The 25,186-nt window shown below is 42.5% G+C and overlaps 1 protein-coding gene across 2 annotated transcripts in view; it reads left to right on the top strand.

The window, feature by feature from the left end:
• Positions 1–25,186, top strand: part of MACROH2A1 (macroH2A.1 histone) — a 95,098-nt gene that overhangs the window by 32,729 nt on the left and 37,183 nt on the right. The window contains exons 4-6 of one of the 2 annotated variants that reach the window (XM_068277939.1): positions 3,808–4,005; positions 8,502–8,612; positions 14,025–14,124. In XM_068277939.1, coding sequence (XP_068134040.1) covers positions 3,808–4,005; positions 8,502–8,612; positions 14,025–14,124 — 409 coding nt within the window. Of the gene's footprint in view, positions 1–3,807; positions 4,006–8,501; positions 8,613–14,024; positions 14,125–20,145; positions 20,237–25,186 lie in introns of both variants that reach the window. The other variant, XM_068277941.1, reaches the window with a different exon arrangement.

Raw genomic sequence — 25,186 nt, 5'->3', positions numbered from 1 at the left:
ACAGCTATGTCCGTTGCATCGGATATGTCATGATAGCGTTGCTATTAGGACATGTCCGACTTCCTTCCGGTGTCTGGAGAAATCATGTAGGTCAGGACCGTGCGTTTCGTCACTGCAGAAGGAACATGTCTACACAGGTCTGAATAGTTCCTGTATCTAACATAGGATCCATCAGAATGTCCGTCATCCATTGTGCTCCTTTCCATGGACCGTAATTTTTTTACACCTGAAGTGTAAATAGAGCCTAAAGCTACCAATGATTTTTCAAATGATTTTTCCCACGACCGATGATTTTTTTGCACAATGAGCAATTGTTTCCACAATCTCGCAACCTAGACCTGTGTGTGCAATTAGGCAAACGGCGCTTTGTGACGTGCAGCGATAACGACCGTCACAGCGGATTGGATCTTTAACCACTTTACTACCCTGGTCATTTTCCCCGTTCAGCTCAGCTCTGATTACTTTGGCAATAACTTTATCAATAATTGTCACAACTAAATTATCTATATATTGTTTTTTTCAAGACAAATTAGGCTTTTTTGCGTCTAGTATGTGTTATTAGTAATTACCTTATTTTCTATGCACTTTAAAAGGAAAATAAGGAAAAACGTGAACAAATACACAATTTATCCACTTTCATACATTATTGCTTTAGGCCTCTTTCACAGTGGGACGTTGCGTTTGATGCAAGGTTAAAGTCGCACAACGTGCCCCTAACACAGCGCATGTAGGTTATGAAATTGGACGTTATTTTGCACTGCGTTATGTGTCTTTTGGTGCGACGTTTTCGTTGCATACTGATGCAAAAAAAAAAAAACATTACTGAGCATGTGCAACACATAACGCAGCAAATGTATTGCTAAACACACAGCATACAGCACTTTATAAATATTGCTACGCGCTACACACAACGTGTGCACTGTGAATGTCGCACAGACTTTGTATTGCTGTGCCTTAGTCCGCGTTAAAACATTTTCTAACATGTGACTTTAACGTCGCACTGTGAAAGAGGCCTTAATGTAAACAGTTGTACATTAAACACATAAATTGTATTTGTCTTCTCTCTTGTTTATGTAAACAATTAATTTGTTTTGATAATATATTAGATGTAACAATTAAGTAATGTATACAATCTACTGTCTGCTCCTGGAATGTGTATTTTACACTTGTTTACTAATGAACTCTGCCATTGAATTCCATGGGAGGAAGAGAAGGGTTTGCTGTAAATGCTTTTCAACTCTGTTATGCTAATGAGTTGCTGGGCATGTGATGTTGCTAGGCAGTTTTAAAATCGCAATGCGTGAAAAACGCGCATAAAAATGCATACGTATTTAGATTCACAATGTTCAGATTGCAATGCGATTTGCAATGCATGCTAGTGGAAATAGACCCTTAGCGTGTGTTTGCCTGAGTTTCTTCAGAACCCCCCAAATGGACTTATAGGACTAATGGCTTTGATAGGGACTAAGAACCCTTTTCCACTAGCTGCGTTTTTGCCCAAACCGCAAAACGCATGTGTTTACTGATGCTTAAGTGCAGCCTGTTTAAAATAAGAATCTTGGATGGCCTTTTCCACTGCTGCGTTTCGATTTAAAAATCTGTGCGATTTTGATGCGTTTTGCTTTTCAATTTAACGTATAGGAACGCATGAAAAACGCATAGAAATGCATTTGCGTTTTGTGTTGTGTTGATTTAACCACTAGTATCTGTTTTCAAAAAATCAAGACAACACTTGCCAATCAGAAAAACGGAAAAGCACAAAAAATGCACATCAAAACTGGTCAAAGTTTTGCAGTGGAAAAGGACCCTTAATTGTGAGTCCCTCTGAGGGACAGCTAGCAACGACTGTATACAATGTAAAGCACCATGGAAGATGTCAGTGCAATGTATAAAAAATAAATGAAAAAGAAATCTATTTTGAGAATAGCAGGCACTTAATATTCACTCATTTGTGAATTTATTCAGTAATGCCAGTAATTACTGTTTGCATACTGCAGCAAAGTCTGAAGCCCTTACAATGCTGCACTGTTTTTTTCTATTCCCTCATAGTAGTGGCTGCAGATAATTTCTCAGTGAACACTAGAGTGCGCTCTGGTACTACTAATCGCCTCATCTGTGTCACTCTGTTTATTTCAGTATGTGTTGTTTTGCCAAGTCCCATTACCATTCACTGCCAGTGTGTTCTGCCTGTGCTAGGTATGTTTCTCCCTACCAGTCATTTGGGAAATCTTTGGACAGACACAGCTTAGGCTGAACAAGCTGGCAATGGAAATTCTTAGCGTGACATTTGCAAACTGACAAATTCCATTACCGAGGCCCAGATACATTAAGCTTTTCCCTTTTTTTATGTTTTCACCTGCATGAAATATTTCAAGAGTTTTGATTTTAACTTTAACTATTTACCAGTCTGTATTGTACCTTAATTAAAGGCTAATTTTTCATACTATGTTTTTTTGGTAGCAGGAAAAAAGGGCGCCGATGGCTAGTGGACGAAAAGGGCGCCGCCATAGACTCTAATGCATTTATCGTTAATACGGCGCCCAAAGCAGAAAAAAGGGCACCCAATAAATATCGTTAACATTAGAACATTAAAGTTTTTGAGATATGTTTTTATTTTAGATGCTCGCACTGTTTATAGTTTGTCATATTATTTTGTTTGTTTGTACAGATTTTTTAACCAAAGGGTTATGGTTAGGGTTGGGCACCACCAGGGGGGTGGTTAGGGTTAGGCCCCATTGGGTGGTTAGGCACCACCAGGGGGAGTGGTTAGGGTTAGGCACCATCATAGGAGTAGTTAAGTTTAGGCATCACCAGGGTAGGGTTCTGTGTGAGAGTAGGGTTAGGTTAAAGCGGATCCGAGATGAAAAACTAACTATAACAAGTAACTTGTCTATATATCTTATCTAAAGTTTAGATAGTTTACACAACAAATCTAGCTGCAAACAGCTTTAATAAAAAACGATTATTTCTTCCTGTGATACAATGACAGCAGCCATGTTGTTTGTAAACATTACACAGAGGCAGGCTTATCTGTATCTTGAGCAAAAAAACCTAATCCCCACTCCTCCTCCCTCCTCCCCTCTGCCTCTGAAATCAATGGCTATTATCACCTCCTCCTCCTCCTGCCCAGACTGAGCTCCCATGAGCCCTTGCTACTGCCAAGGCTCTCTGAAAACCTGTGGGCGTGGTTTATTTAGTTTATAGGGAATTAGAGTATTAAAAGAAAAAAGTATTTGGCTTGAGGAATGCCCTATAAACAATAGGAAAGAAACACAACTATGCAATGAGTAAAAGTTCACCTCGGATCCACTTTAAATTGTATTGTTAAATTACGTACCAATTTTTAACGTTCTATCTTTTCATTTTCATCTCTTGTCTGTTTTAAAACAGTATTTATCGTTAACCAATTTCATTAGCGATGTTTATCGTTTTTGAGATTTCGCTATCTACCGGCACCAATTTGTTATCCAGCTGGGCCTTTTTTTTTCTGGCGCCGTTTTTTCATGCACCCGTTTTTTCGGTTTGTGCTCTATAGTTTTGTTTTGTGTTGCTTTTTTTATGATCTACAGATATTAAAAGATAAGGGAAAGAAACTCATGAGAAAAATTGAACTGCGGCCACAAAACCCTTTTACATTGTATCAAAGTGTACTATCGTCAGTGTTGTCTTATTCCATGGAAAGATGTAATAAAATATTTACAAAAAATGCGAGAGGTGTTTTCCCTTTTGCGAGATACTGTAAATCTCTGCAACCATTTGTTAAAATGAGCAGCTCGCTTTACATGTATTTTTACGTATCTTTTATAGCTGTTGAAAGGCGTCACCATTGCCAGCGGTGGTGTGTTACCAAATATTCACCCGGAGCTGTTGGCCAAGAAACGGGGAACCCGAGGGAAGCTGGAGGCAATCATTACAGGGCCACCTGCTAAAAAAGCCAAAAGCACGTCGGGAAAAAAATCAACGTCAAAAAAGCCGGGTGCCAAAAAGGGGGTGAGAAAATCCAAGGTAGGTTTCCTGCAGCTGGGTCAGCAAAATAACATTGCTAAAGCAGCGTTAAAAATCTAAGAGCAATGAGCTTTCACTGTCGCAAGACATGTACATTTCTTCAAAATGCACTGAGCAAATATTCAATAATATAATAGTGCACTATTCAGTTTAATGCTATCAATAACAGATCCTCAGTAACCAGTTTAAAACTCCCAACATCTTTCACTCACCTTACAGAGCAACCCCCGCACGCAGTAGCAGGGAGTGCAGTGATTGGCCCCAATGATAGAGCCATGGTCCCGCCGTCGAGTCCTTGGCTCCTATTAACCACCCTGGCGTTCTATTGAGATCGCCAGGGCGGCTGCGGGAGGGTTTTTTTTAAATAAAAAAAAAACTATTTCATGCAGCCAACTGAAAGTTGGCTGCATGAAAGCCCACTAGAGGGCGCTCCTGGAGCATAATTCCGATCGCCTCCGGCGATCAGAATTAACAAGGAAGGCTGCAATGAGCAGCCTTCCTTGTTTGGCTTTCCTCATCGCCATGGTGACGAGCGGAGTGACGTCATGGACGTCAGCCGACGTCCTGACGTCAGCCGCCTCCGATCCAGCCCTTAGCGCAGGCCGGAACTATTTGTTCCGGCTGCGCAGGGCTCCGGCGGCTGGGGGGACCCTCTTTCGCCGCTGCTCGCGGCGAATCGCCGCAGAGCGGCGGCGATCGGGCAGCACACGCGGCTGGCAAAGTGCCGGCTGCGTGTGCTGCTTTTTATTTGATCCAAATCGGCCCAGCAGGGCCTGAGCGGCACCCTCTGGCGGTAATGGACGAGCTGAGCTCGTCCATACCGCTAAGGTGGTTAAAAAGGTCTAGTACAGCTCCCTCCAATCCCCCCCCCCCCCCACCACCAATTCCTATTGATCAACTATTTCTGATTGATGAGAGCAATGTGGCTGCAAGTATACAATATAAAAAGACTAGGGTACAGAGGAACAGAGACACCGGAGGACACGGGGAGAAGGACACGGGGGAATGGGAGACACAGGGACACAAAGGCCATGATGACACTGGAACACAGGGGAATGGAGGACTTTTGCCATCTTACAACATACACCGCACCGGTCTGAATATTGTATTATTCGGACTATAGGACACACTGACTTTTTCTTCCCACTTTTGGGGGAGAAAAAGTGCATCTTATAGTCTGAAAAATATGGTAATATCTTTAATAACTCTGTACAAGTTGTCTTTGCAAGCTTTCAAAACCTAAAGTTTCTTCTTTAGGCATGACACAGAACTGATACAGTTCTGTAGCATGCCTGACGAAGAAACCTAAAGTTTTGAAAGCTTCCAAGGAAATGTATGACATTTATACATGAAGCCAGCATTGCAAGCTCAGCCAGGTATTAAAAAAATGCAAAATTGTGGAATTCACACATTTTTGTGTATTGAAAATTAATCTCACACACAATGCATTAAAAAAAAAAAACCTGAGCAAGAGCTTTAAAGTGGAATAATTATCAGAATGTCCCCTCTACTGTAAAGTATTATCCACACAATGACACTGCAGGGACCAACTTTTTATTATTTTTATTTTAATTTTTATAAAAAAAATGTTGACAGGGCTAATAGACTGTGCTTCTCTTTGTTCTGGAGCTTATTAGTTATGGTTCGTACACACCTACCAACTATCTGTCCAACTATCTGCCAAACTTGTCTGTTATAGCAAAATACTTTTTTTAGTTGTTTCAACTTGTTTCACAACAAAAGCTGTTTGACAATTGTGCTGCATTAAAGACCGCTGTTGAGCGTGTGAATGGGGCTTAACCACCCTGGCGTTCAATTTCCCCAGGATTTCTGTGCAAAAAGTGCTTCAATTAATTTCCAATAATTTTCAACCTTTTTTTTTTTTTGCAATTAGTTTTTTTTTTCTTATTGAATTCAATACAAGTTATTGTATTGAATTTAATTTTAAAAAAGTGTTTTCTGCAAGATGTTGATGACGCTGTTGTCATCAACGCCGATGGCCTTGGTGTCATCAACGCTAATCAACGGGGGACATGTGATCCGCGAGGGAGAAGCAAAATCCACCAAGGGACATGGAAGAAGACACTGGGGAAGCTATCAGAGGTATGCGACGAGGGATCAGCACGCCAATGGTGAGTAGAAGACCCAGATGTATAGGTAGCCAGATGTGCAGCCACGTATAATTAGCCAGATGTATAGGTAGCCAGATGTGCAGCCAGGTATATAATGAGCCAGATGTGCAGCCAGGTATATAGTGAGCCAGGTGTTTAGCCAGATTTATAGGTTGCCAGATGTCCCCCCCCCCCCATCCTAGCACGCTGTGGTTAGTGATCTGTGCTACCCACAACGTGCAGAACAAGCATCCAGCCACCCTAGGGAATCCCTGGGCAGCCAGCGGGGCAGAGAATGTGCGGGGGTTCCCCCTTGTATGCGGAGGCAATGTGGAGGGGGATCCCCCTCTGTGCGGGTGGGGTGATCCCCTTCAATGGCGGCTATGTGGGCGGGGAGATCCCCCTCTGTGCGGGTGGTGGGATCCCCTTCAATGATGGCCAAGTGGGTGGGGGAATCCCTTTCAATGGCGGCTATGTGGGCGGGGGGATCCCCCTTCAATGGTGGCTATTTGGGTGGCCTATCCCCCTCCAAACCCTCTCCCTCCCGATTCCCCCCCCCCCCCCTGTCTCAACCCGTTGAGTAAATAGGTGTACTCGCCCGAGGGCTTTCCTCAGCGCCGGCTGCAGAGCACTCCCTCCTCCATCTCCGAAGTCTCGTTCTCCGTACAGTTACATTACGAGACTTGGTGACGTCACCAAGTCTCGTAATGTAACTGAACGGAGAACGAGACTTCGGAGATGGAGGAGAGAGTGCGCTGCAGCCCTCGCTGGAGAAAGCCCTCGGGTGAGTACACCTATTTACTCAACGGGCTGAGACAGGGGGTGGATCGGGAGGAAGGGAGGGGGTTTGGAGGGGGGTAGGCCACCCAAATAGCCACCATTGAAGGGGGATCCCCCCACCCGCACAGAGGGGGATACCGCCCCCCGCCCACATAGCCGCCATTGAAGGGGATCCCCCCACCTGCACAGAGGGGGATCCCCCCCCCACATAGCCACCATTGAAGGGGATTCCCGAACAGAGGGGGATCCCCCCGCCCACATAGCCACCATTGAAGGGGATCCGCCCACCCGCACAGAGGGGGATCCCCCTCCACATTGCCTCCGCATACAATGGGGAACCCCCGCACATTTTCTGCCCCGCTGGCTGCCCAGGGATTCCCTAGGGTGGCTGGATGTTTGTTCTGCATGCTGTGGGTAGCACAGATCGCTACCCACAGCGTGCAGTCAGGCATCCAGCCATCCTGGGGAATCCCTCTGATGAGAAAAAAATGCAGCCGGCGGGGCAGAGAAACAAGAAATCTCCCTGTCGGCATGGACGAGCTCAGCTCGTCATTACCACTTTTTGCAAGTTTTTGCTGGACGAACTCAGCTCGTCCATACCACCAGGGAGGTTAACAGACAGGTTTGGCAGATAGTTGGTAGGTGTGTAGGAACCTTTACCTTCTCCCACAGAAGCTGCCCATTTTGTTTCTCAGATACTAATTGCAGTTGATATGGAGGAACAAACGCAGAACAGAGTTTTTCTTTTTGTTTAGCAGGATTCAGTGAATTTGGTGAGAAACATACTGTATCATCTACATGCAAAGATTTCTGAATGTATTTGATTATACATGCAGTGGTAGATGCTAACAATGCTTTTCTGTGAGCTGTGATTTTTATACAGATTCTATGACTTGTGGACAAAAGTCAGTAGGATAACTATATGGGCAAGAAAAAGTAGGAAAGCAAAGTTTTTATTGTATATATTTTACTGTACATAATGTGGGATGTGCTATGTGCTTCTTTACTTGGGTAAATAGTATGCAAATGGCGTACTACACATTACACTAGCAATGTGCACATTGTAAACATAAGGGCCCATTTCCACTAGAGAGAATCTGCATGCATTTCCTGCATGCAGATTCCCATAGACAATACAAGTGGATGGGACTGTTTCCACTTGTCAGGATTTCTTAGCGTTTTTCTGTGCAGAAAAAATCTGCATGGCAGAGCCATCAGAATTCGCACACCACAAAGCGGTGTGCGAATCGCATACAATGTAATTAATAGGAAAAACGCGTGCGTTTTTGCCATGCGTTTTTTCTATGTGTTTTTGCGTAAAAACAATATAAAAAGCACACCAGCATTGACATGGTTAAAAACCGCTTGGCCCCAAAACGCATGCGAAATCGCATGGAAAAACGCATCCGCATCCGAAATCGCACATGCGTTTTCCGCACTGGAATCGCAACGCACAGGTGGAAACGGGCCCTAAGTCTTCTCTATTGCACATGGCAATTTGACGCTGCTTTGTGAATATAACATTTTATATTTCCTGTCAAAAATAATTGTTTGCATATATATACATTGTTAGTTTTTTGTTGTTTTTTTTCCCCCTGTATACAGAAGAAGCAGGGAGAAGTGAGCAAAGCAGCAAGTGCAGACAGTACAACAGAGGGGACCCCCACCAATGGTTTCACAATTCTTTCCACCAAAAGTCTTTTCCTGGGACAGAAGGTAAGCTTTACATATATGTTTAGAAGTAGTAAATAGATAGATAGATAGAATATATAATATTTTTTTCATAATTGTGTTCCTTTCATATAGTTTATAGGGCATTCCTCAAGCCAAATACTTTTTTTGTTTTGTTTTAATACTCTAATTCCCCATAAAGCCTCGCCCACAGCTTTTCACAGTGCCTTGGCATTTTCAGACAGTAGCAAGGGCTTATGGGAGCTCAGTCTGGGCAGGAGGAGGAGGAGGTTACTAGCCAGAGATTTCAGAGGCAGAGGGAGGAGGAGAGGGGACTGAATTTACACACACGCAAGCTGATAGCATCTCCAGCCCTCAGCCTGTGACAAACAGAACATGGCTGCCCTCATTTTATCACAGGAATAAATATTCATAAAACATTAAAGCTGTTTGCAGCTTGATATGCTATGTAAACTGTCTAAACTTTAGACAATATATATAGACAAGTTACTTATTATAGTTATATACAATGAACAGAGGCGCCAAAAGTATAAGATTAGATTAAATGAGCTTAAAAACCAACTTAAATGGCAAAATTGAAGGAGGAAGTGGTGGTCTTACCTCCCTCAAGCAGACACGACAACGACTGCGATTCAGACAGTCAAACACATTTATTAGGAACTCCAAAAAGAAATGCAACGCGTTTCGCAGGTTCAACCCCGCTTCATCAGGCAATATAGGGAGGAGTATCAAACAATCTGCACAAGGATTCAAATTAAGCGCCTCTGTAATTATAGTTAGTTTTTCATCTCGGATTCACTTTAATCACTTTATACACATCTACATTTTTTATTATTTTATTAAACTAGCAGAATGTCGGATTGGAGCAGAATGTCGGATTCTTGTTATGAGCACCAAGTAGTTAGTTATGTACCCCATCTATTAAAGCGCAAGTTCACAATTACGTAAGATGGCCAGACACTGATTATATCTGCCTGAAAATTATCCCCTCCCACACTGTAAGTCGATAAACTTCCAACTGATTTTGGATAGTTTGTCCACTGGAAGTGTGATTTGGAGCAGTAGTAAAGTTCAGCCAATCAGATAGGTGGGGGGGGGGGATTGTTTAATGGATCCACAATGATGTACTTCGTTTAGGCCTCGTCCCTACTTGCACATCTTTAGCAACTCTAAGGCCTTTTTCAGATGAGCAGCTGACAGGTGGCGGATTCACTGCCTGTCAGCTGCTCTCCTGCAAAGCCGGGTGCTTGTGAGCATTCAGTACTAGTGCTGGACAGGTGACCCCCCAAAAAATTGAGTCACATCTGTGCTTGCCTGCAGCCATGCTCAGACGCTATAAGTTGTAGTTCACTTCCGCCAGGTATCACCACCGCATGTCAATCACTGACACGTGTGGTGTTAGAATCGCTCACATTCAACCGCATTTAAATTGCACGTGAATAGCACTCGTGGGTGGCACTCGTGGGCACTGGACTGCTTGGGAATCACACAGTTCAGTGGTCCTTTTGAAAGAAGCCTCAGAGTGTGCAATATATGCAAGCTCATCAGAAGTGCATAAACTGCACTGCCTGATGTTCCCACATATGCATTGCAATTGGATGCAGTAACGCAACACATGGTTTCATGCATGTTTGCGCACAACGCAGTGCAATCCTGTTTATTACAAATGAATGGGATTCACACTGCAATGGAGAGCAACCCAAGTGCCGTGGTTTGCTATTTAAGACGTACAGCCAACTGCGTTGCAAGCAGTGCGCAAATGGGTAGGAAGCCTAAATGGTGCATATCTTGCAGAACACTAGTGCAGTTGTTTTATTTTATTTCTTTATCTAAAGTTCTGATTGAATTTGAATTCTGAAACATTGTGCACCAATTCCTACTCTCCCACTGACCTGTGATCTGGGAATAGTTGATTTATTGCCTAGTCTGTGCTCGTGTAGCTGCTTTTTATATGTTTTTTTACCTATAGCATATTTGCTGTGCTTTTGGCATATATTTTATTACTTCACTTTTCCGCTTTCCATGAACCTTCACTTGGGTGGCTCCTTCTGGTCCGAAATTACTCATAGACTTAGATGACAGTCACTTGAGGCAGCCATTTTTGGTTTAATTGCTCCAAATCTATCTGTGGAGTACCAGATAACCAAATGATAAGCACTGTCACACTTGAGATGTCATTGGGCATGATTGAAAGCCACATCGGATCATTACTGGCAAGGGAGAAGGGAGTGCTCAGCTTAAAGCAGAATCTTTGTTGTCATCAGGAAAATCCTGCCAAAATTTTGCCAAAAATGTTGAGTGGTCGACATGCAGCTTGCAGCTTTGTCTCTTGATGTTATGCTTCAGTCTCTGATCCCATGCAGAGGCCAGACTGGAGTCACATGACTGAGAGGACAGGGCCTCCATCACCAAAACCTTCAGTAAACCTGAACACGCAGGGTCCACAGATAGAAAGTTTTTTTCCAACACGGGTTCCACTTTGTAGTAGTTAAGAATGTTCTTAAAGGGATCTCAGCAGTACATATCACATCAGTGGCAGACACAATGCCACACCCTCTGTATCCAAATGGTAATCTGCAGCAGTGTCCTGGAATATTTACCATTAATTTTCATGCACTTTCTCCTGTTTTCATCTGACTCAGAGCTGCTATGTTCAGGGGGAAGTTTGGTGGAAGCTACCGCTTCCCCCTTTTTCCTACCCTTAGCCAGCATTCCTTCTCTCCCTGCCCTTAGCCAGCATCCCTTCTCTCCCTGCCCTTAGCCAGCATCCCTTCTCTCCCTGCCCTTAGCCAGCGTATCTTCTCTCCCTGCCCTTAGCCAGAATCCCTTCTCTCCCTGCTCTTAGCCAGAATCCCTTCTCTCCCTGCCCTTAGCCAGCATCTCTTCTCTCCCTGCCCTTAGCCAGCATCTCTTCTCTCCCTGCCCTTAGCCAGCATCTCTTCTCTCCCTGCCCTTAGCCAGCATCTCTTCTCTCCCTGCCCTTAGCCAGAATCCCTTCTCTCCCTGCCCTTAGCCAGAATCCCTTCTCTCCCTGCCCTTAGCCAGAATCCCTTCTCTCCCTGCCCTTAGCCAGAATCCCTTCTCTCCCTGCCCTTAGCCAGAATCCCTTCTCTCCCTGCCCTTAGCCAGCATCCCTTCTCTCCCTGCCCTTAGCCAGCATCCCTTCTCTCCCTGCCCTTAGCCAGCATCCCTTCTCTCCCTGCCCTTAGCCAGCATCCCTTCTCTCCCTGCCCTTAGCCTGCATCCCTTCTCTCCCTGCCCTTAGCCTGCATCCCTTCTCTCCCTGCCCTTAGCCTGCATCCCTTCTCTCCCTGCCCCTAGCCTGCATCCCTTCTCTCCTGCCCTTAGCCAGCATCCCTTTCCTCCTGCCCTTTGCCAGCATACCTTTTCTCCCTGCCCTTAGCCAGCATCCCTTCTCTCCCTACCCTTAGCCAGCATGCCTTCTCTCCCTGCCCTTAGCCAGCATCCCTTCTCTCCCTGCACTGTCCGCTGTCAGAAAGCCAGCATCTAAGGGCAGGGAGAGAAGGGACCTTTTGACTGTTGTTCAGATAAGAACCATGCAAATCTGCAATAAACACTGATAACAGCATTGTGAACTATTGTTATCTGACTGCAGGAGCAGGGAAACCGATTACACAGGCCATGCCTCATGCTGGGAATACACAATGAGTTTTTTTTTTGTTTTTTTTGGTAGATTTACTTTCCGATCGAATTTCCGATCAGGTTTCTGATCAATTTTCTGATCGTTTCTCTGATTGATTTCCATCCATTTCTATGAGAGAATCAATCAGAAAAACAATCAAAATCAAATCAGACCTGTCAGAAATTATCAATCGAAAAAAACTCATGCTGAACTCTCAGCATTAGGCTCGATTTTCACTTTTGCGGAGAACGGACATTTTTTTCGTCCATTATCTGCTCATCACTAAACAGACAGTGAATGGCTCTTATTTTACAAGTAGGAGCCGTTCCTACTTGTCACGCTGCAGTGGATCCGCAGGATCCTTTGCAGTGAGTGGGCTGCACTTCCGTGCCAACCAGGATAATGCTGTGCAGGCGGATGCATTCCCCATATAGCTTATGGGGGTAACTCCTCTGCCCAAGGATACAGCTGGACCATGCCGGACTATTGGACCGGACACTGCACTGTCCACTCCCGCTGGCCACACATGGGCCTCAATTCACTAAGCAGTTTAGACTAGTCTACAGATGGTTTTTAGTCTACTGATGGTTTGGTCAGTTGCTTCAAAGGGGAATTCACTATTACCAAATGTTTTAGACCTGTTTTTAGATCTGGTGTAAACCATTTGGTAATTAGGTGGGTAAAGCAGGGGAAATGATCAAAAGATGCAATTCACAAACAAGTAGCTATGACATCCTTCTCCTTTGAGGCGCTCTCCTTTGCATACAATTAAAAGCCTGCATAATTAACCCTCTGGGCGATACAATTGCATCGCCCAGGAGGGGGCGCAGCACTTTTTTTTTTCATTTTTTTTTTTTAAATCATGTAGCGAGCCCTGGGCTTTTTTACTTTACCAACTTTACCAACTTTACTGATTACTTTACCAACGAAAATCAGCTGGTCTAATCTCTTTCAGAAAAAGTGGGCGTGGTTACTCCTTGTTTGCCTTTGTGAATTGTGTAATTGCTGAATGTTAGACCAGGTCTAAAAACAGGTCTAAAACCTTACACCAAACCATCAGTAGACTAAAAACCATCTGTAGACTAGTCTAAACTGCTTAGTGAATTGAGGCCATGGTCTGGTTCAGGTGGGAACACAGCCTCATGACAGCCAGTTCCTGCAAGACTTCAATTTTGTGGTGTACTTACAATATAAAGTTCCTAGTATACTTTGCTGCGACCCTCCACTCGTGGCACATAAGGGCAGCCTGGGCTGACAAAAAAAAAAAAAGTATCATGGGATTTATTTATTTTTAAATGAGACATGAATTCTTAGTGCCCTTTAATTCAGGCTTACTAATGTAATGTTTTAACTCAAGTTCAGGTCCACTTTTTTTAGCTACGTGTTTTGGTTAAAAAGAAAGAAAAAAAAAAAAAAACACCCATCCATGAAGTTCAACCACAAGACCAAAAAAAAAAAAAATATTACATATTTAATTTTAAGGAAAGGTTTAGCTGCAGTTTTCGAAAAAAAAAAAAGCACAATTAGTATAACTCCTTTATCATTTACTAAAAGATATTACAATAATATTGTGACCTTCCAAAGGCAAAGAAAAATGTAAATGACATTAACTTTTTTTGTGTTTAAAAGGCAAGCCCTATGCATGGTTCTGCCTATTTACTAACTGCTCCTGCTTGTATGATCCTGTGACATTTTAATTTGATGATCCTGCCTACATCTGTACCGCTTGCTCTTTTTTCTGCTTTACCTCTTGCCACTGCACTACTATCTTCCCGCTCGTGCTTTTCTTGCAGCTGAACCTCATTCACAGTGAGATCACTAATTTAGCCGGATTTGAGGTGGAGGCTGTTATCAATCCTACCAATGCTGACATTGACCTTAAAGACGATATAGGTAAATGGGGCATGGGTCTTGTAAGAGCTAATGGTCGAGTGATAATTATAGATTTCAACATTTTCTAAAGAGTAAACAATTATCCTAGTTATAGAGATTAGAGATGGTCAATGAGATGCAAATAATTTCGAGTTGATGCAGTATTATGCAAATTTTGTGTGCAGCTTGAAAATGAACCAATCAAATATTGCTTGGGTAAAATTTGATTTGCTCATTTTTAAGCTGCATAAATGTTGCATTCAAAGTTTGCATAATCCTGCATTAACTAGAAATTACTTGCATCTCATTGACCATCCCTAATAGCATCCGGTCAATGAGATGCTGTTTTTGCAGATTGCATGCACATTTTCATACAAATTGTACATAGTTTAGAATTGGGCTAATCACATGGGCTTCCTGCTAATTTGGATTGGTGCAGTTCCAAGCTTTGTGCAACTTACATCCAAGCTGGAAAATGTTGCATTTCATTGACCAATGCTAAGCAATGATTCTGTTTAATTACGCTCACATTAAGTATTTGGCTTTGCAAACTTCTTCTTTCTATAATTATCTCTCACTGTTAGTTGCTTTTGTCCTTTTTTATTTTATTTGATTTGATTTTTTTTTTATTTTGCCATTTCGTGGAAGATAGTGTCTCACTTTTGCTACAGTTGACTTGAAAAATTGTTTTCATTGGGAAATATTAAAGGTCACAAAAAATTATTTTTTAATAATCAATACAAAATCATTATAATGGTAGTTATATTGGTTGGTTGGAAAAAAAAACCATGGACTGCAACAAACGTTTGTGTATATTTGATCATAAGCATATTTTATTACACTAACCCCTTATTAAGATATTATGATGGAGATTTATATCGAAATACCTTAATTGCTATAAATTATTTTTTTCGAAGATTTTATTGTGATATCTCCTAAAGGACATTTATTGCAGAAAATTCTATTTCACATCGGTAATGAATGCTTTGGTTTGTAAAATATTTGCCTTTGTTCCCTAAAATATTTCAATCAGTTTGTTTATGGAAAAACTCAAACAGGCAGTCCACTACTTCCAAACGGCTTGAGTTACAACTTGTCATACTTATTAACAAAGTTGTCTTCATGTACAAAATACATACTATTTTTGTTATGACATATTTTGTTGTTACATGTTACAATTTTAAGCTGGTATAAATACATCACATTAAAAACACATTGAAAACAACAACAGCAAACCCACTGTTTTTACTATGTGTCAGAGTACCCAGCAAGCTCATGGTGAACCAGAACTCATAAGAGTGTGCAAGGGGCTACAATTGAATAATTTCTGCTTTAAGAAAGCAAACTTTTGTTTACTATATGTCCAAATCTAGAGCTGTCCAAAAGTAGATCATTATCCATTTTTCACTATCCATATACACAGAGGTTAGATCCATACACACGCTAAATTAAACTTGGTGGGGGCAGCCATTAATGCTGCCTATGCCAAGAATCCAGGAAGTGTACGGCTGTCCCTGACCCCTCTTTAGACACCATGCATTATTATTCAGTGGTGTACGCATCACAAAACTACAGTTGTAAAGATCTAAATGTATTTCCTGGCCACAGAAGTCCTGCTGTTACAAGGTATAGATTACCTGCAAAATTGTGATTACACAATCTTGCAAATCGATCTGCAACTTTCTTTAAATTGTAAAAAAAATTGATTCTCCCCTACTGTAATGGCACAGTCCAGTTTCCACAGCATTGAATTTTTCCATAGAAAAATATGCTGACTTTTAGGTTACAGAGTCAAAGCTTTTACAAAGCTTGTCATTGTGACAATTCTTGTATTCTTATATGTGTACAGTACTATAAGAAATAGTATATATAAAAAACACCAAAACTTATTTTTTTCATTTTTGTAATCATTGTCTTTTCTTTAATTGGTTCAGTATTATTTCAGTATTTAAATTACTTTCATAAGCCCTTATTTTATGTCCCTTAGGCACTGTTCACAGTGCTAAGTTGTATTGCAGAATAATTCTGCATGTCAACTCGCTGCCCATACAATTCTGTGGACCTGTCCACAGTAAGGTTACTTTCACATTAGGACGTTGCGGTTTGATGCAACGTTAAAGTCGCGCTGCAAAGTAACGACGCAACGTGGGCAAAAAGTCGCAACGTATCGTTACAACCGCATACAGCATGTACAGTAGAAAATACAGGCAATGAAGAGTATGTCACCAAGTGTTACTGAGCATGTGCAAACTGTCTAACGCAGCTAAAAATGTGTATAACGCACAGCATGCAGCACTTTCATTTAACGTGCAGCGTTAGACACCAATGCAACGTCTGCACTGTGAACAGGCCATTGATTTTTCATCGCTGTCAGTTATTCTGTGTTACATGTTGTTTTAACATGCAACTTTAATAACTTCGCACTGTGAAAGAGCCCTAACAGAGCACGTTATTCTAACTCGCTGCATGCAGGCTTTGTATTATAGTCTATGTCCAGTCTCCATTGCAGTTCACACTCATTATAACACATGAATTATGCAACTGACCACTGTGAACCTATCCTCAATCTATGTCACTGTTAAGTGAGCTGTCCATATAAAATCTCCATATTAAAATGCTATTTGCTGCCTTCAAATTATAGCTATAACCTCTTTTTTAAACATGCACGTTTGTGATTTGAAATCCCCAGTTTATTTGTTTCATCCACCAATAGATATACACTGAAGACATAACTTGTAGTAACAAAAGCTGAGAATTATCTTCTACTGAAATCAGTTATTTTTGTGTAATATTTTTCTTTAAATGTAGTTGGCAAAGTTGGATGTAGCTTGTTAGGATACCCATGCCCACATGATCTGGCTTTATATGTATTGTTAATATTATGTTTGAAAATATGGAACGAATATAAATTCATAACATGCTTGTTACTTATTTCAGAAATGAATACTTTTTCAATTACTGATTCCCTCCATATTATTAGAGTTCTATATAATTTGTAACAATCCAAAAACAGCGAGATAAATATAAAAGTAGGTATGACCCGACTGAGCACCAAATCACATAGGATAATTATTCCCAAAAAGTTTACTTTATTAATCAAATTATATCAAACATTCTTAAAAAATGGCCAATAAAAATGTACCCACCCCGCACCCCCTCCCACACCCTCCCAGGGGACCTCCAAACCCTCCACAACCTCTACCAAATCTGTATAAACAGTGATCAGAAGCTTCAACAAAGCAGTATATATAAAGGTGCTGGTGATCCAGTAGACAGAGCATAAAGTTCAATTGTGAACCGCCCATTAACACAGTAGATGCTTGAAGAGAAACTGGGGGCTGCAATCAGCCAATCAAAGTCCTCAGTGTTGTTATATTGCAAACAGGCCCAATATACACAGCAGAATGGGCCAGTAAGGCAATGTGTTCACAGAGAGTTCATACAGAACGGTATAGCCTGAGATAGCAGCCAGCAAAGCAGCATTCTTACTGTTGATATAATGGACATAGCAAGGTACGTTGAAAGAGCAGTGTATTCACAAGCAGTTCCAGGCAAAGCAATAGTGGCTCCCAACAAAGCACATCAGAGGGGAGCAGTTCCAATACATGCAGTCCAGCAGACAAAGTGATATCCAGCTTCTGCATAAGCAAGGCTTCATAGTCAGCAAGAGTTCAAGTAAGTATATAATTTCTAGTCTGTATAAAATATAATGGGCCCGATCCAATTCACTTTTTTTTCCTAGAAGATCATTTTTCGTCTTCTGTTTAACTTTTGCACCCTGCAATTGAAAAAGTAGCAAAAAGTAGGTTTTCTTGCTTCATGGTGGCTTAACCACTTCATGACAAAGGACATTACATATATACGTCCTGTGTATTTGTGGACAATGCACCACCAGTTTGTTACTAAATGTGGCACATGTGGTATAATTTTAACCATGACGAGTTGTACAATACATTTTGGTGTCTTAAAGCTTGGACCCACGTCACATTAAAAAAAAAAAAAATAATAGGTAGGGACAAACTCAATCAAAACATAAAATGTAATTTTCAAAATTATGATCAAACTTGGGAATGTTGTAGAAAAACTACAAGAGACATGTGGTAACATTTTAAGCATGATAAGTAGTAGAATAGAGTTTAGACAGTTTTAGGGTTGAGGCCCATGTCTTGTGCATTCTTTTTAGTCACAAACTGAATCAAAAGCAATTACATTTTCGCATAGTCTGTACCAAAATAACAGAGTAATCAAGCAGCTCGGGGTGACCCAAAACACTAGGAATGTATAGGGGGATAAAAGAGACCTAAAATCCCTCTTACTAATAAGCAATGCTTGGTGAAATTTGCCTTCTTAAATCTGAAGGAAATGTGTAATAATTCAGCTGTAAATGAACATTTGGACCAAAATAAAAGACTTGCAAAATGATAAAGTTACAGAATCTAAAAGAAAAACCTATATTCTTACCTTAGGAAATTTGCTTTTTAAATTTGTATGCCATGAGGGTATATTACTATTATTTTTGCAAATGTGGTCTTGTAATCATCGATGGTGTACAATGAGAAAACAGAAAAAAGACACCTTTATTTCCAAATACAATAATGCCACCATATATCTAAATGTTATATTAACCAGGATGAATAAGCAAATAAAATGTGTGGGTTTAACTTAAAGTTAGCCCTGTGTATTGTAAAGCTATACTGGATGTAAATGGAGAAAAAGTGTGTGTGTTTTTTTTCCTGATTTTTCCCTTTAAAATGCATAGAAAATAAGGGATTTTACAAAATTAACACATGCTAAAAACCTAATTTGTCCTGAAAAAAAAATAGATAGATAATTTAGGTGTGATAAGTAGTAATAAAGTATTGGTGAATGAATGGGGGCAGCGCTGTTATGGGAAAATTCTTCTCATCCTGAAGTGGTTAAAAGGCATTGTATTGATAAGGTGTGAAAATATCACTTAGGAGAAAACTTGTGAATTGAATCGGTCCCGTTGTGTATAAAAATTTCAAATAACAGCTGCCAATAAACTAAGGGCCATATGCAATTAACTTTTTCTCCCAGTGATTCTCCTAGTCATTATTTTTCTTATTTGATTTAGACTCGCATTGTCTAGGTAACGCAAGCATTGAGTAATGTACACTGCGAGTAGCATAATATGTATTACCCTAGCAATGTTCAAGTTACACAATTAACACATTTTGTGTGAATTGTGCTACACTATATCACTTGCCAGGGTAAATAACGGTAAAATTGCTGTGCGCTTCATTACAGTTATCTGGTTTGAGATAAGTGCACTGCTTTTGGCCTCAGTTGGCAGAACTCATTGTTCTGTAAATTCTTGGAATCTTTTTATCTCTGTCTGCTAGCAGAAAATCTAGAAACTGAAACAGAAGTCCTCTATTATTGTCTCACAATGCACTCTAGAGGCCATAAATACACATTACAGTGGTACTAATTAGAAGCAAGGAAATATAACAAATAAATTAAAGTGCGAAAATTGGCCTGGAGCACTTGCAAGCCTCTAAATAAATTGGCTGCTAAAGGGTTAAAGTACATTGCTAATCAGAGGAGAATATACAGTATAAACACCATTTTATAAACACCTTTTAATAAAAAAAAAAAAGACATCCAGAGTTCAGATACGGGTAGAAATAATATAATAAACTTTTTTTATTAAAAGTATCATTTCTGGAATTCTCACTGGATTAAGAGTATGTACATAATTTGGGAGATCATTTATAGTCCAAAAATTGTCACAGTTCATGAAGCTACAACCAGCTTTCCTTCCTTTAGGACCGCTACGCAATTCCAGCTGCCATTTCTCGCCAATGTTAAAAATAGTGTCACCAAAATGTTACGAAAAGGTTAAAGTTGTCTTCACAAACATGTCCACATCTGCTCCTTTCAGTATGTTTAAAGAGAATGTGGATTTCAGTTATATTGCAGAGGTTTCAAGGTAGCATTGCAAGGAACAAGGCAGAATAATTAATGCTCTCAATTTCCCTTATCCAACCCAGTTGATGTACATGTGTTTGCCTATTATAGTTGCAAGTTGTAAAGGCTGACATTGCCAACCTCGAAAGCGATGCTGTCGTTCATCCGACAGGCTCTGACCTCTACACCGGTGGTGAAGTAGGTAATGACAAAGTTTAGTGATGCAGCATTTCATCTCTCTTTAATTCTATGTATACATGCATGGTCATTTAGGAGCAACATTTTACTTTAGTTCTGGTAGATTTAAAGGACTTACGAGGCCAGATTTGTAAAAAATACCGTATTTTTCGGACCATAAGACGCACCGGACCATAAGGCGCACCTAGTTTTTGAGTAGGGAAATCAAGAAAAAAAAAGATTCTGAGCCAAATTGTGTCCTAAAATATTTTATGCAGTATTAAAAACCACAATAACAGTCCTGGACACATGTAAACAAAGTGAACAGCAGCATAGAACTATTAGCAGCATAGAACCATTATTATAACAAATAACATCAGTAAAAACACATTGACAAGAGACTGTAGTAATAAAACAGAAAACATTGAACTTCAAGGTCTCTGGTAAAAGTTTTTTATGGGTATCCGAAGAACTCCTCATCATCAGTGTCGGAATCAAAAAGGTTCAGTTCCTCACAGTCACTAGTATTGCTGGTAGTTTCGTCACTACTGTTGGCATTCTCAAATAACAGGTCATCCTCTGAACCATCCAAGGCATTGCTGATGCCGCATTTCTTGAAGGACCGTACGACAATTTCCTCCTTTACCAAGTCCCATGAAGCTTTTACCCACTCACAGACTTGGGTAATTGTGGGCCTCTTCATTCTCCCTGTCGGTGTAAGATCATGGTTCCCAGCACTCATCCATCTATTCCACTCTTCTCTCATAAACACTTTAAAGGGTTTGTTGATAGACACATCGAGTGGTTGCAGCTGGCTTGTAAGTCCACCAGGGATAACAGCTAAATGAGTCTTGACATCTTTAAAGTGCTTTTTTGTAGTGTCAGTGATATGTGCTCTGAATTGGTCAAGCACCAATAAAGATGTTTTTTTCAGAAGCCCACCAGGACGTTTGGACCACACCTTTTCAATCCAGAGCCTCATTCCCTTTTCATCCATCCAGCCTTTGTCATGGACATGCACCACAACTCCCCGAGGAATCACTTCTTTGGGAAAAGTTTTCCTTTTGAAAATGAGCATTGGTGGCAATTTGGTACCATCTGCACAGCAGGACAAGACAACCGTGTAATGTGTTTTTTCATGTCCTGAGGTTTTCACGGTTATAGATTTTGCTCCTTTGTGATCTACAGTCCTATTGGATGGGACATCAAAAGTTAGTGGGACCTCATCCATATTCCCTATCTGGCTCATTTCATAATTATTCCTCTTTCTGGCATCAATGACAAATTTATGAAAAGACAGAATCTTGTCTTCATATTCTTTTGGCATTTTTTGAGCAATTCTGGTTTTGGTGCGCATAGCAAGGCCAGATCGCTTCATAAAACGGTAGCACCATGATGGCGAGCCGGTGAAATCTTGAATGCCTTTCTCCACAGCAATGCGCTTGGCTTCATACATTATCATTTTGGTTGTGACGCATAAGCCATTTTCTCGGTGACGAGTGATCCACTCCTTCATGTCCACCTCCAATTCTGGCCACTTTGCAGCATGCCCACGTAAGGTGTGCTTAGTTTTGTCCAGCTTTTGCAGCTGATCCTCCTGTTTCCTCCATTCCCTTATCATCTTTTCAGAGGGAGGTGGGCCAAAGTGTCTCTCCGCTGCTCTGTTTCCATGCTCCTTGGCATATTTTATCACTTCCAGTTTGAATGAAACTTTATATGACAGTCTCTTTTGCTTTGACATCTTAGTTTCTGCAACAAAATCCAGAAAGAACTGTCAGTAATACCAATACATTTTTTCCATTCCCCCACCCCCATATTCCATCAAGTGTTCTCATATTCCCCATATCCCATCAGGTGCTCTCATATCACCCCATATTGCATCAGGCGCTCTCATATGCCCCCATATTCCATCAGGTGCTCTCATATGCCCCCATATTCCATCAGGTGCTCCCATATCACCCCATATTCCATCAGGCGCTCTCATATTCCATCAGGTGCTCTCATATCCCCCCATATTCTATCAGGTGCTCTCATATCCCCCATATTCCATCAGGTGCTCTCATATTCCATCAGGTGTTCCCAAATTCAATCAGGTGCTCTCACATCCCCCATATTCCATCAGGTGCTCCCATATCCCTCCATATTCCACAAGGTGCTCCCATATCCCCCATATTCCATCAGCTGCTCTCATATTCCATCAGGTGTTCCCAAATTCAATCAGGTGCTCTCACATCCCCCATATTCCATCAGGTGCTCTCACATTCCATCAGGTGCTCCCATATCCCTCCATATTCCACAAGGTGCTCCCATATCCCCCCATATTCCATCAGGTGCTCTCACATCCCCCCATATTCCATCAGGTGCTTCCATATCCCTCCATATTCCACAAGGTGCTCCCATATCCCCCATATTCCATCAGGTGCTCTCATATTCCATCAGGTGTTCCCAAATTCAATCAGGTGCTCTCACATCCCCCATATTCCATCAGGTGCTCTCACATTCCATCAGGTGCTCCCATATCCCTCCATATTCCACAAGGTGCTCCCATATCCCCCCATATTCCATCAGGTGCTCTCACATCCCCCATATTCCATCAGGTGCTCCCATATCCCTCCATATTCCACAAGGTGCTCCCATATCCCCCCATATTCCATCAGGTGCTCTCACATCCCTCATATTCCATCAGGTGCTCTCATATTCCATCAGGTTCCCTCATAGCCCCCATATTCAATCAGGTGCTCTCATATCCCTCCATATTCCACAAGGTGCTCCCATATCCCCCCATATTCCATCAGGTGCTCTCACATCCCCCATATTCCATCAGGTGCTCTCATATTCCATCAGGTGCCCTCATAGCCCCCATATTCAATCAGGTGCTCTCATATCCCCCCATATTGCATCAGGTGCTCTCATATCCCCCCATATTGCATCAGGTGCTCTCATATCCCCCCATATTGCATCAGGTGCTCTCATATCCCCCCATATTCCATCAGGTGCTCTCATAGCCCCAATATTCCATCAGCTGGCCTCATTGCCCCTCCCCCCCAATATTCCATCAATTGCTCTGAAACCCACCACATGTCACCTAATGCTCTCATTAACCTCCCACCTTCCCCACACTTTACGGTGCTGTAATCACAATCTGGAAACCAGTACTGTATATTGGGGGGTGCCGTAAGTACGGTACTCAGCCTGTTATTTAAGGTACTGTAGGGGAAAAAGCACTGTCTTTTCTGCAGTTCTAACAACAAAGTATATACGGTACATATGAAGGGCAGTGTCCCAAAAATAGTGCCCATAAATCATGCAGAGACTCTCCGCTATCCAGCAATCTATGGTAACTTGTATTGTCACACAGTGTAAATCACTCCAGCTTCTCTCCCAACTCTAAAAGCTGTCAGCAAAGTTCAGTGTTACCAGTAGGATGTGTGGATACCCAAGGGCGTAGGGCCCGTGGTCGCAGCGGTCGCCTTGGCGACCGGGCCCGGCTCCTGAGGAGGCGGGGGAGGGGCCCGGGGGGCCCATCTCCGTTTGGAGGGCCATGCGCCCGTTCGCGCTGGTAGGAGGGAGCCGCAGCCGCGGGGAGGGCAGCCCGACCTCTTCCTCCCTTCCTCTCCCCGGGGCCCCCCCTCAGATGCAGAGTAAGCGGCTAACGGAAGCGCTATAGGCAGAACTCACCTCCCTGCGTTCCACTCGCCGCTGATCTCCTCTCTGGCTGGCTCTGCATAGATGTTGTTACACACGCAGCTTCCAGCTAAACGGGAAGCTGCGTGTGTAAGCATCTATGCAGAGCCAGCCAGAGAGGAGATCAGCGGCGATTGGAACCAGGGACGGAGGTGAGTTCTGCCTATAGCGCTTCCGTTAGCCGCTTACTCTGCATCTGAGGGGGGGCCCCGGGGAGAGGAAGGGAGGTAGAGGTCGGGCTGCCCTCCCCGCGGCTGCGGCCCCCCCCCTCCATTATGGGGACGGGCAGCTACCTAATCTATCCTGGGGGGCAGCTACCTAATCTATCCTGGGGGGCACCTACCTAATCTAACCTATACTGGGGGGCAGCTACCTAATCTATCCTGGGGGCAGCTATCTAATCTATCCTGGGGGGCACCTACCTAATCTAACCTAATCCTGGGGGGCAGCTACCTAATCTAACCTATACTGGGGGGCACCTACCTAATCTATCCTGGGGGCAGCTACCTAATCTATCCTGGGGGGCACCTACCTAATCTAACCTAATCCTGGGGGGCAGCTACCTAATCTAACCTATACTGGGGGGCACCTACCTAATCTATCCTGGGGGGCAGCTACCTAATCTATTCTGGGGGGCAGCTACCTAATCTAACCTATACTGGGAGGCACCTACCTAATCTATCCTGGGGGCAGCTACCTAATCTATCCTGGGGGGCAGCTACCTAATCTAACCTAATCCTGGGGGGCAGCTACCTAATCTAACCTATACTGGGGGGCACCTACCTAATCTATCCTGGGGGCAGCTACCTAATCTATCCTGGGGGGCACCTACCTAATCTAACCTAATCCTGGGGGGCAGCTACCTAATCTAACCTATACTGGGGGGCACCTACCTAATCTATCCTGGGGGGCAGCTACCTAATCTATTCTGGGGGGCAGCTACCTAATCTAACCTATACTGGGAGGCACCTACCTAATCTATCCTGGGGGCAGCTACCTAATCTATCCTGGGGGGCAGCTACCTAATCTAACCTAATCCTGGGGGGCAGCTACCTAATCTAACCTATACTGGGGGGCACCTACCTAATCTATCCTGGGGGCAGCTACCTAATCTATCCTGGGGGGCACCTACCTAATCTAACCTAATCCTGGGGGGCAGCTACCTAATCTAACCTATACTGGGGGGCACCTACCTAATCTATCCTGGGGGCAGCTACCTAATCTATCCTGGGGGGCACCTACCTAATCTAACCTAATCCTGGGGGGCAGCTACCTAATCTAACCTATACTG

The sequence above is a fragment of the Hyperolius riggenbachi genome, chromosome 3 (assembly GCF_040937935.1).
Source record: "Hyperolius riggenbachi isolate aHypRig1 chromosome 3, aHypRig1.pri, whole genome shotgun sequence".
NCBI classification, from domain to species: Eukaryota; Metazoa; Chordata; class Amphibia; order Anura; family Hyperoliidae; genus Hyperolius; species Hyperolius riggenbachi.
Note: the sequence above shows the minus strand (reverse complement) of the source record. Positions and strands in the feature narration are given on the sequence as shown.